The following is a 12,584-nucleotide window of genomic DNA, read 5'->3' as shown; positions in this document are numbered from 1 at the left end:
GCTTGTGGGAATGCTGTTAGTGCCAGAATTTTTCAGATAATGTGACTTGTTCTGCAGTTGCAGTTGATCTTTATAGACAGTGCAGTACACCAGGAAAGCAGGCACCACAGTGTCAAACCTGTTGAGCAAATGCTGTAGAGTTTATCTGAGCACACTCACTGGCATTTTGCGTGTTATTTCCAGTTAGCCATGTGCCAAGTTAATATACTTGTTTGTATCTGAAGATCAGGTTAAGATCAGGAGACTTCCTTTTTGATGTTTACTAGGCTGAGTTTTGGTGGCGTGTTTGCTCTGGGAGTGTTCTGTGTGATGCTGTGCTTATGACCCCACCCTTCTGTGCTTATAGCCCAGATAAGCTTTAAACTAGGTCTGTGCAGCAACTGGTTATGCTGCTGTTAAAGATTATATGAAATGGCTACATCTCCAGAATTTTGCCTTTTTATCGCCATTCAGAATCAACTCAAGCTGCTTTCCTTGACCACACTGTGGGAGCATTACCTAGGTTTTGTGCTGGATTTTTTCCTAAGTTATTCTCTGGACATGGTGATGCCTGACTTGCCCCTCTGTTATGAGTTACCCTGTTCTTTCCAGCACTGGAAGACATTAAGTACAATTTAAAAGAAGCTACAGTAGGGTTATGGTGACTTGAGAGCCTGATGTGATTTCACACCACTGAAATAAGCACAAACGTGTCTGCTTTGTCCTCTGCCTCAGAAATACCATGCTTGCTGAACCTGCACTGGTTGTCTGTGCCCTAGAGTCTGCCTTGCACAGCAGTATCTTCTGGTTCTTGTAGATCATGCTGCAGAATGCCTACAAGAGATTTGTTGCTTTGAAGTTTTCTGTAATAAAATAAATGTTCTTACCCCCAGTGCAAGTGCTCTACAGGAGTGGAGCTCTTTGAGCATTCTTGTGCTATTGTCTCCTTGAACCGCTGACATTTTTCTAAGGCTACAGTGCTGGAGAGGCATTACTGATAAAATTAGCAGCTTCATCAACATCAGATGGTTTTCCTCCATTGTGCCTGAAACAACTCCATCTTCCTTATAGTCCCCTATGTGTATAGGGAAGAGAGGACTGAGAGGCAATAAATCGTGAGGTGAGATCAAAGAGCATGCTTTGTCTGTAGTATGAGATGGCGTAGGGAGAGATAAGAGGCAAAACACCTGACGCTATGCTGGAATGATGGTCTGCAAAAGTTATTAATTGCTATGCTTCATTACCATTAATTGATCTCTTCTGTTCCAAAGTAGCAGTTACTGAACACAAAGGCAAACCCTCTTTGGAGTAACTTGGTGTGACTTCAGGTGGCTGTGCTTATGATCAAATGACCTTATCCAGTGCAGAAGCACACAGGGCAGCATGGAACAGAAATTTGCTCTTCCTGTAGCAAGGTGAAAGGGAGGGTCAAGGTTTAACTGTGAAATGGGAACGAAACAGGCTTTAGGGCCTTTCAGCTCCAAAGCTCCAACTCAACCCCCTGGTTCTGGTCCCAGGTTCAGTGTCCTAACTTCAAGAATAAATATAATTTATATTGGGCAGTTGCTGAAAGAACTCAAGAGAGCTGGAGTAGGAAGTAAGGGCCCTAACTGCTTTGGAAGCCAGCCTGCCTCCCTGGGCTCCGCAGCAGCTCTGTCAGTAGCCCCAGATTTAATGGGATATAAGTTAGAAACCAGCAGGGTCTTCCCTCCCTCCCCAGAGCTCCCGGTGGGCAGGCAGTTAACGCATTGCTGCAGGCTGTAATTTCAAACATTTTGAAGAATTAGAGCCTATGTTTACTCTTTTCTGGGTGGGTCTGCAGCTGCCACTCACCACCCAAGAGACAGCACGGCTACCTAGAAACGTCAGGTGAACCGGGGGGTGTCGGTGTGTCCGGAGCACGGCGCGATGCGCCCCGCGGAGGATGCAGCAGCGCCACTGCAGCTGAAGCAGCAGCACCTTGTCACATCCAGCTGTGGAAGTCCCCGCCAGGACGCTGATGGTCCTGTCCCTGGGAAAGCTGGGACATGGGAATTCACAGGCAGTATGAAAAAGACACACATCTAAAAGCTGTACCTAGAACTTTTTTTTTTTTTAATTGTATTATTTTTAATACAAGCGAACGTATTTTATTATCGCTCTTAAAAATGTAACATATGCTCTCTCACGTGAATAAATTCCTTTTTGAAAAGGGATGCTTTATGTGGCTCCCTAGGAATGTATTGGTGCTCTGCACATTGAAAGAGTAATATTCCTATGTCAGTAACCCGTCAGTCTGCATGCCTGCTTCTGGAACACGGTCTCGAGGATTTTCGGAGCCAGCGGAATTAGCTGGGAATAAATCGTAATTGAGCTACCAGCAGGATTGTGTGATGCTGCTCATCGGTGACACACCTCTGTGCTGCAATCTGGTTCTGTCAGTGCCAGCCCAGCTCGGAGTTTAACCATTTCCACCCCCGGCGCCCCTGAAACATTTCAGGTCAGGGAAACCGGGACCGGGAGCGCGCGCGCTGCGGCCGCCGCTCGCCCCGGCGCCCCCTTCCCGCTTTCGGTTTCACTTCTTCCCGCTCCGGGCACCGTGTTTCCTCCCGGTTTCGGTGTGCTGAGGAACTTGTGCAGTGCCTGGGTGCCTTCAAAGTGAGGGAGATAAAGCGCGCAGCGGTAAGTGAATGGCATTCTTCCCTTCTTAGTAATAAATGCGAGTAGCCGGGGTACAACGCCAAAGCACTGCTCAGGAGTTTGGGCGATCTCCTCCATCTTGGATTTCTCTTAAATTCCAAGTTAGAAAAGCCAGTGCCGCTGCTGTTTGCTTCACGGGTGTGCTTTGGTGCTTGTGCCCAGATGTGGTGGTCCCAGCTGGCAGGAGGTATCGTTGTCTTTTTGAAAAAAAGAAATGGCAATGTAGGTGAAGAGGGACTGGCCCTCCCTAGGAGGTGCTCCAGTTTTTTGAAGTTCTCGCTCATTACATTAAAATTGACAAATAAAATCCTTCCTTTTATTGGTTATTCTGTAACACCATCCCTTAAGTCTTGATAATGGGTGCATGCACTCTCCACTGGATCCCTGACCGGAGCACAGAACACTGAAAGCTGGCTCCAGGCTGCTTGCAGTGGAAACAGGAGAGAAGTGTAGCCCTTCAGGCCTCGCTGGAAGCCAGCCAAAGGACTCGGTTTGTGTTCGTGCAGTACATTTATTATGCCTTTCAAACATAAAGATGAGGTAGCAGCAGCTGTCGAGGAGCCTGGCAGCTGTCTGATCTCCCTAAACCCAACTCTCAGAGGGATGCGGGCCAGAGGTAAAGCTTTTGTTAGAGACAAGCTCCCCCTTAGTTTTCCTTAGCTCTTCCAGCAGCGGGGGTGCAGAGGAGTGAGGCAGGACAAGTTGTCCTGTATTTTCCTCAGCTACAGGGACAGGGGTGCAGTGTTGAGCAGCAGCTGTAGCATGTCAGGCTGGCTGCAGGACCCTCAGGTTCAGGTATTTGCTGGTCCTCCCCTTCCCTGCTTGCTGGTGGCAGGGGAGTGGAGAGCCAGGCTGTGTGAGCTGCAGGAGATGGGTCAGGCCTACGTGCAGTACCCAGACAAGAACTGTTTTTTAATTAAGGTTTATTTTAAATCTTCTTTTGCAGTCCTTTTTGTATACTTATGTAATTATCTAGGTCCCTCTTTCCCTTGCTGGTGTTCCCGCTCCCACTGCATTTTACTGATGTCTCTCCCTAAATGGCCAGGTTGGTCCCATGGAGGCACTCAGGGTTCCCCTCTGGCTACTGTAATGTGGCTTTTTGTCACTGGAACAGTCCTGATGCATGCCCTCTGAAAAGGCAGGTCACCTATGGAGCCAAACTCTGCAGAAGTCTGACCTGCTAAACTCTGCTGAGGCTGCAGATTACCGTGTCAGTTCCTCAGAGTGTTTTGTTATGGTAGTGAAAAGTCCTCCTTTTAAAAAAACATCAGTTCTGAAGGCTTTCCTCCCCCCCCCCCCCCCCCCCGTGGTGGTTTAATTTCTTGTGTCATGTTTCATTGTTTGCTATTGACCAGTAATCTAATGTGCTTAAAGCTGTATCATGTTAATTAAACACGGGTTCCAAGCAAAGGAAAATGTAAGCTACAGAACTAAGCTCGTGTCCCTAGGAGTTAGTTTTTGGAGAAGCTCTTCTAGATTCCTGTTAAGACTAGTAAGATTAAATTCCCTTCTGTAGCCTGTTCTGTAGTGGGGCACTGATAGTCTTCTCTGCCTGGGAGCCCACTGTGCTGAGGCGTTACTCACTGGTAGGCTGAGGTTGCAGGTGGTTTCATGTTGGTTAGCAGAAGGCCATACAGATCTGTGTATATGGAGATTGTGGAGACATTCAAAGCTTCAGGGGTGAAAATACAAGCTTTATGTTTTTACAAAAAGAAAAAACTGAAGTGGAGGAACCTAAGCTTACTGTTCTCTGCTAAAGCATGGAAAAATATTCTGGCAACTACTCCCAAAGTATTTTTTCTCCCTCTGCTAAACATTAATTCTGAAGAGAATGATATGGAAGATACACTGGACTTTTCCCTTGATTAGCAGAAATGCTATTTAATTAGACAAGCTGTATGACTCAGCAGGCTCGTCAAACCCTTCTCAGCTCTCACAGCTCTATCCCAATCAGAATTTGCGTGGAATTGATTTTCTTCCTTATCTAGTATTAATCCATGTAAAAGATCACCAGGTGAATGTAAAGCTTATGGATACTAAATAGAAACTGAATAAAATGTGAAGTCTGAGATTCATTGGAAATGTAATGCCTAAAAGAGCCATTGAAGCTTGGAGCACCAGTGGACAGAGGTTGATATCGTAATGGAAATGCTCCGAACATATGGGGTGGGGTATAAAAATTCTTAAATGTGTAAATTTTCCTGGAAGTATTTGGAGAAATGTATTGAATCTGTGGACAGTGTTTTCTCTACGCGTTGTCTCTTCTCCATTTCTTTCTCTGATTAGGTTGGTACTGATTTTTTTTTTCCTCCTCTGCTCTTACTTTCTCATCCATCTTTCTGTAGCCTGGTATTTCTTCTTTCACTATGGGATGGAAAGACATAATTTTGTGTGGCTGGCTTGTTAAAAAACTGGCAAGAACTGTAAATTAAATGGTATATTAGGCATTCTTACTGCTTTAACTATAAATATTTATCAGTGTGGTTAAGCTCAGAGCTCAGTGATTAACATTGAGGGGCCTGTGTGTTATTTGTCATATTTATTGTATTTTATGCATGTTAAAGCAATGCAAAATTAACCAGAAAAGCGAAAATTGTTGGAAATTTGCATTGATAATAGGTAAAGTGTTGGTAACTTTTTTGAACATAATTATTTTTACATGAGACAATACTATTGTTTTTATAGAAAACGTAATTTAGAGAGATTATTGGCATTTGCTGCAGAAATGAATGCTACCTTATGGGTGAAAAATAGTTTACTCAGCATAAAGCTACACCTTTTTTGGGCTTGGCTTGCTTCATCTTCAGTTTAAGATATAAGCTGTGTCAAAATTATTGTAATTTGTACTGTGTTCATTTTACCTTTGCAGATAAAATGATGGGAAGTGCAGTTCTTCAGTGGAGCAGCTTATCTGTGAGACTGGTGTCTGTCTGCTTGCTCTGTGTATCAGCTGGAAAGCAATGTCAGATCCGATACGAAATGGCCGACTGCAGTCACCTAAAGCTGACTCAAATTCCTTCTGATCTTCCAAACAATATAACGGGTTTGGACATCTCTCATAATCAGCTAAGAGAGCTAGGTCCTGCAAATCTGACCCAGTACAGCCAACTGGTTTACTTGAATGCAGGCTACAACATCATCTCTAAACTGCAACCAGATTTGTGCCGAAATGTGCCCCTGTTGCAGATTCTGAAGTTAGAACATAATGAATTGCATAAGCTCCCTGACAGAGTCTTTTCTTCCTGCACCAACCTGACTGAACTCAATCTAGGATACAATAGAATAGATATAAAAAATGATCCTTTCAAAAACCTGGAGGTAAGTTTTAGAAATGCACCTTTTCATGTAAATGAAGTATAAATGGGGAATATACTCTTATCTTCCAGTGTATAGCAGAACAGCTGCTTATTTACATCTGGAAATACCCACCATATAATCTTACTTCATTGTTTTTCTAAAGAAAAGGCCTAGTGGCTTCTTGTGTTAAGAGTCTCAGCCTTCCTTATGAGTCAGTGCTTTCCATGCCCTTTTCCCTGTTGCATGCCATAAAGGCATCTCTTCATACAGCGCAGAGAGAATAGCAGCAGCAGGTGATGTATAGGGCAAAATGGATGGCCTGGAATCTGAGTTGCCTGGGGTCTAAACATGGTAGCTAGCCTAAGCTGTCAAGGTCAAGGTGTAATTACTCAGACCATGAAAGCCATTGCTCAGGCTGAATGTAGTGTCTCTCAGGACTTGGGGGACTGAGAAAGAGTAAAAACCTTTTCACTCTTAGCTTTGTTTTTCCTGGTAGCTTACATGTGGTTAAACATTTTTCTTTTTAGCATCTGTGAGGCTGGGGGACCAGCAGAGGAGGCAGGAAGAGACTGTTCCATTGTCTTTGCACCAGGCAGGGAATCATGCAAAACAAAGGACCTAAGGACAACAGAAAATACAGACAATGCATGGTTATTAATTGTTGTACAACATTCTAATGAGTGTGCATGTTGTTTTGAACAAGTCTGAACTTTTCTGCTAAACTCAGTATTCCAGTGCAGTTACATAAAATGTATTGGCTTGCATCATAGGACTGCTGACTCTCAATGAAGTACGAATGAGTACAGCCAGCTTTGGTGCTGGAAACGGGATGGAAGTTCTGGCCTTCCTCACATTGCTGCTGCCCCATTACTGATGGAGGCCTCCTTGAGGCACCTCAAGGCACATTCTGTGGAATCACGTGTAGGGCAGAATCTCCTTCTCTGTGGGAGGAGCCTGAGCACCTGGGCATGAGCTGGAGTGTATGGCACTGGTCTTTGTAGGCTGCTACTGGGCTCCTCTTCACATTCCTCACTTCCATTTATGGGGTGGACCACAGTGAAAAGGGTGGAATACAAGATTTAATATTGCATTAGTTGTAACTGCAGCCAGCTGTAGACTTTTGCTTTTATCACAGGAGCAGGAGGGCTTTTAGTGAACATAAGGAATTTTAGATAAAGTAATTCTTTGGTTTGCAGTAGATATTTTAGCAGGTTAAGACCATGAATGCAATGAAAGTTACAGGTGTGGAAGATACAGAAGGCTTCTTCCTGCAGGAGCTTGAAAGCTGCCATTTCTATATTACAAATTTATTTTAATTGTAGTATTGCAACTAATTTCTAATCAGTTAGACTGTAATGCAATATTTCAAGATGGTTTTGTATGGTAGAAAATAAAAATAATTTTATATTTTTCTGCTTGCGTCTTCTCCTCAGAACTTGAATATTTTGGACCTATCTCATAATTTTTTGAAGTCAGCAAATTTAGGAGTACAGCAACAGTTGGAGAACCTTCGTGAACTCATATTGAATAGCAATCAAATCACTGAGTTACAAAAGGAAGACTTCAGTTTTCTTAGCAACACCTCATTGAATAGTATTGATTTGTCATCAAATCCACTGACAGAGGTAGGAAGCATTTCAACAGAAATTCAACAGTCGTAAGTATAAAATGGAACTATCCTGATTTATCCTTTATGATTGTCTGGCACTTACATTACATTTTTTTATTCACTGAGGTCCACGGTAAAACCATTATATCATATACAGCATTACTTCTGACCTCCAGTAGTGATACACATAATTATTTTTGTCCCACTGAAATCAGCAAGAGCTGGTTCCATGCAGATCAGAGGTCACAAGCAAGAGCTAGATCAAGTAGTTGTGTGAACCCTTACTGGATATTTTCTATGCAGGATTTTTTTTGTACGTGCTGAAGGTGAACAGTTGACATACTTTCTAAGTGGGGAAAAAGTACAATATTAGGTGATACGCAAGGCTAGTTATACAATCTAGGTCACTTCCTAATCAAAGAGAACATTCAATTGTGCATGTGGGGTACCCCAGAGAAGTAATCATTGCAGAAAAGTATACTTGCGCCTTTAAAAAAGCAAGTGGGCGTTTTCCTAGCCACCTACCCCACTGTTCTCTCTGACCCACTTCTTGGTGTTAACACGATTCTTTGAAGAGTGATGGTATGTGTAGCAGCTCTAAGCTGGCTGACCCTCAGCATATGAATGCTGAATTTGCATTTGCTTGGTTTATTTCCCAGTTGACTGATCTGTAAAGAACATGTACATTAAAATTAGAAGAATATTTTGAAGTGGTGTAAGTTTGTACCACGGGTGAGAGGCAGCCCCGCTGTCCTCTTTCCCCTGACTGCTTCATCCCTCCCTCTTTCTGGTACAAGCGTTAATGAGGCTATGCACTAGATCACTGGGGAAGCTGCAGATTTTTTGGCTTGGTTAGCTTGCAGTCAGGCTGGTTCCCTGGCTGGTTTAGTGTGTGACTTGCGCATATGGCCATATTGGCACATGTGTGTGGATAAGTAGATGGAACTGTGCCTTTCTTGGGCAGCGCTGCTCTCTGCTAGTTTGGGCTGCTCTGATTTTACAGTACTGCTGTCTGAAAAGCAGCCTTATGCATTTGAATAATTCTCACCAATGGAGTATTTAATTATTCAGCTGATACAGGAATCAAGATGAGAGGCCAGCACTACAGTGGAGGCTTGTGATCTGAACTGTGGAAGGAAGTGTGTAGTATCACATTCCACGAGCGTAGCTTCTGCTCACACAGAGAAACCGTGTTTCTTCTTGGCTGTCTGAAAGGCCGAAATAACTTCTTTTACAGTACATCTGGCTTTGCAGTAGTATATTGATATTCCTGGCAGCTGCCAATGAAAGAAAGCTGAAGGAAGAGATTGTCTCAATTTCTAAGATGCTTCTAGTGAAAGAGTTTTAGCAATGAGATTTAACTTTCATCTCACTAAGCACTTCTTCTAAAAAAGTGCTAATCAGAATTATGATAAGCATGTTACAAATTCTAGAACTATTATTGCAAGAAGTATAAACTCCAAGAAATGTTTGTCTGAACTTGGCTGTGGAAAAATCTGAGTGTAGGAGTTACTTTCTGCTTGAAAATCTCGTTTGAAAACCTTTCCAAATTTTAGCTTTAGGGATCAACTTTCTTACATAATCCCCTTGTTTAGGTCAAACTTTTTTTTTTTCTTTTCCTTTCAGTTTCACGTAGGATGTTTACATGCAATTGGAAATCTTTTTGGCCTCATACTGAACAACGTTGAACTTGGTGAAAATCGCACAAAGAAACTTTGTACAGAATTATCAAACACAGCGATTCAGAACCTCTCACTGAGCCGTGTGAAGCTTTCGTACATTGGCAAGTCAACTTTCCAGGGTCTGCAAGGAACAAATCTCACAGTTTTAAACCTTTCCCAAAATTCTCTGTCTGTGATAGAAGATGACTCATTTCAGTGGCTTTCAAGTTTACAGTACTTAAACCTGAAGCGTAATAACTTTCATGTATCTTCACGTTCGTTTTACGGATTATCCAGCCTCAAATATCTGAATCTGATAGATTCACTTAATGGGAAAATTGAAGATTTTTCCTTTCACTGGTTATACCACCTGGAGTACCTTATAATGGATAATAATAATTTTCCAGGAATTACTGCTAATATGTTCACAGGTCTGCACAACCTGAAATACCTGAGTCTCTGTAACTGCAACATAAACTTACAAAGAATAACTAATAAAACATTTTCATCACTTGCTAATTCCAGTTTGCACGTTCTCAACCTCACAAAAACAAGAATCTCCACAATGGAAAGTGGGGCATTTTCCTCCTTGGGACACCTGAAAATTCTTGATCTTGGTCTCAATGAAATTAGTCAGGAGCTCACAGGTCACGAGTTTAAAGGTCTCAATAATATACAAGTTATTTATCTTTCCTATAATAAAAACGTGGCTTTGAGAAGTGAATCATTCATTTTTGTCCCAAGCCTTAGAAAACTGATGCTGAGGAAGGTAGGTTGCAGTAATCTGGCACTTTCTCCTTCGCCTTTTCGCCCTCTACAAAATCTAACTGTCCTGGACATCAGCAATAACAACATAGCAAACATGAAAGAAGATGTGTTTGATGGACTTCACAAACTTGACATTCTGGATTTGCAGCACAATAATTTAGACCGACTTTGGAAACATGCAAATCCAGGTGGCCCTGTTCTTTTTCTAAGAAGTCTTACCAACTTGCGTATTCTTAATTTAAAATCAAACGGGCTTGATGAGATTCCAGTTCAGGTTTTCAAGGGTCTGTTTCAATTAAAAATTTTGGATTTAGGATCCAATAATTTGAATGTACTTCCAGCAACTCTGTTTGATGACCAAGCCTCTCTGAATTCATTGAACCTTCAGAAAAATCTGATAACCTCAGTTGAAGAAAAAGTGTTTGGCCCAGCCTTCAAGAGCTTGAGAATACTAGAGATGGATTCCAATCCCTTTGATTGCACCTGTGAAAGCATTGCTTGGTTTGCTGAATGGCTTAATGTGACCCGAGCATATGTGCCTGGATTGCGGTCCCAGTACATTTGCAACACCCCAGCTAAGTATCACGGTAGTCTGGTGTTGCATTTTGATAGCTCAGCCTGCAAAGACAGTGCTCCGTTTAAACTTCTGTTTGTGATCACTGCCACTACCGTAATGCTACTCATTTTTACTGTTCTTATAATCCATTTTGAAGGGTGGAGAGTAGCTTTCTACTGGAATATTTCAGTAAATCGAATACTGGGTTTTAAAGAACTTGACATACAACAGGAAGAGTTTCATTATGATGCCTATGTTATTCATGCAAGACAGGACAAGAACTGGGTGTCTAAGAATTTCATCTCTCTGGAAAAAAATCCCCACTTTCAAATTAGGTTTTGTTTAGAAGAACGGGACTTTGAAGCAGGCGTATCGGAATTTGAAGCCACAGTTAACAGTATAAAAATGAGCAGGAAGATTATTTTTGTTGTGACTGAACACCTCTTACAGGATCCCTGGTGCAGAAAGTGAGTAGGATATGAAATATTGTATGTGAGGGGGAAAATTTCTTAACAGATTTTTTAACAAGGTTCTTTATTTTTTTTCTGTGTAATTTAATAAAAAAACCTATTTAGTAAAAAATACCATGCAAATTCTACTTTTATATTTACTTAATATATTATGTCTTCAGAATACTTTCTATCTGAAGGTAATTGCTCCACATGTACGCTAGTAGAAATTTTAATATCTCAGTCAATTTCATTTTTTTTCCAAAAAAATCAAGCTGTCACCTGTGAAAATTGCTTTCCTTAAAATTAGATGTTTGATAAAGGGCAATAATGGGTGACATCACTGGCATCCAAAGATGATTTTGTTTGGCCTATAAATGAGTCTTTTACCTTTCTTATGTAGCGATCTTGAAAAGAAAGGAACTTTACTAAACAAGGCTATATCAATACAGTAGACTTAGGTTATAATTTTAGAGGATGATTTTTTTCTTTGGTTAGAAGGTAATTAATTTAAGTAATGACAATTTTATATCCTAGAATAGAAATTAAGACCCCTGTTTGAGTCTAGTCCTTGAGTTTGCAGTGTGCTATTATTTGAGCTATTTAAAGAACTGTTTGTCATTTTTTCCCTCTACATGAAAGAAAACATGTTTTCTTGTCTTATTTTTGCTTCAGTTTTAAGGTCTATCACGCTCTTCAGCAAGCTGTTGAACAAAGTCGGGACTCCATCATACTGATCTTTCTTGATGATATCCAGGATTACAAGTTGTATCATGCACTGCACCTGAGAAGAGGAATGTTCCGATCTCGCTGCATCTTGAACTGGCCAGCCCAGAAAGAACGAGTCAGTGCGTTTCATCAGCAATTAGTGATCGCACTTAAGTCTAACAGTAAAGCGCACTGAATTCTGGAAGCACAGATTTGAATTATAGGGTTCATTTTATTGCGTATTTTCTGTTGTTGGAAATCAAGCCTTCAGGGAGACCTGAAAAAGTTTGTCATGCTGTAAAGATACGTAAGGGTCACTATAATTTCAATTTACTTGTCTTATGTTCATGTTTTTGCTGGTATTTTCATTCACCTGCACAGAAGTGACATGTTAAAATGGATCATGAGTGATAGTGGATCATGAGTGATAGTGGATCGTGAGTAACAGTCATTTCAGTCTGCGTATCAAAAATGTGGCAGAAACCCAGTGAGAATGACTGATGTTCTAGGAAAAAATACCTGCTGTAGTGCAGAAGAAGACACAGACTCTCTAAAGGGATATGCAAAAGAGAATGTTATAATGATAAAATGGCAAATTCTGTGTAGAAGGTGGAGTGGACACTGCTGCTTGCATTCATAAAACATGGGCAGATCCAGTGAAATTAAAACTGGTAAGCTTCCCTTGTGCAGCACAGTAAGAAACATGGAAAATTATTTGTGTAGTTGAAACCAAGGAGTGTAGCAGAGTTTCAAACTGAGTTTTAAAACTTCTATTTTAAGAAAAAGCCATGGAAAGAAACGTGACCCTGTGAGCAGCCTGTTCAGGGCATGCAGTGAAGGACTGCTTATGCCTTATGGGTGTACTGGTGACTATCAAA

General features: G+C 41.5%; 1 protein-coding gene across 4 annotated transcripts in view; it reads left to right on the top strand.

Annotated features, from left to right (window-relative positions):
• Positions 1-12,048, top strand: part of LOC308068691 (toll-like receptor 3) — a 40,577-nt gene extending 28,529 nt beyond the window's left edge. For 2 of the 4 annotated variants that reach the window (XM_080399712.1, XM_080399711.1), the window contains exons 2-5: positions 5,528-5,976; positions 7,389-7,580; positions 9,191-11,016; positions 11,674-12,048. In XM_080399712.1, coding sequence (XP_080255838.1) covers positions 5,533-5,976; positions 7,389-7,580; positions 9,191-11,016; positions 11,674-11,902 — 2,691 coding nt within the window. In that variant the 5' untranslated portion in view covers positions 5,528-5,532 and the 3' untranslated portion in view covers positions 11,903-12,048. Of the gene's footprint in view, positions 1-2,508; positions 2,641-5,527; positions 5,977-7,388; positions 7,581-9,190; positions 11,017-11,673 lie in introns of those variants that run through there. The other 2 variants (XM_080399710.1, XM_080399713.1) reach the window with 2 other exon arrangements.
• Positions 12,049-12,584: the final 536 nt, after the last annotated feature.

The sequence above is a fragment of the Falco punctatus genome (genome assembly GCF_963210335.1).
Source record: "Falco punctatus genome assembly, chromosome: 1".
NCBI classification, from domain to species: Eukaryota; Metazoa; Chordata; class Aves; order Falconiformes; family Falconidae; genus Falco; species Falco punctatus.
Note: the sequence above shows the minus strand (reverse complement) of the source record. Positions and strands in the feature narration are given on the sequence as shown.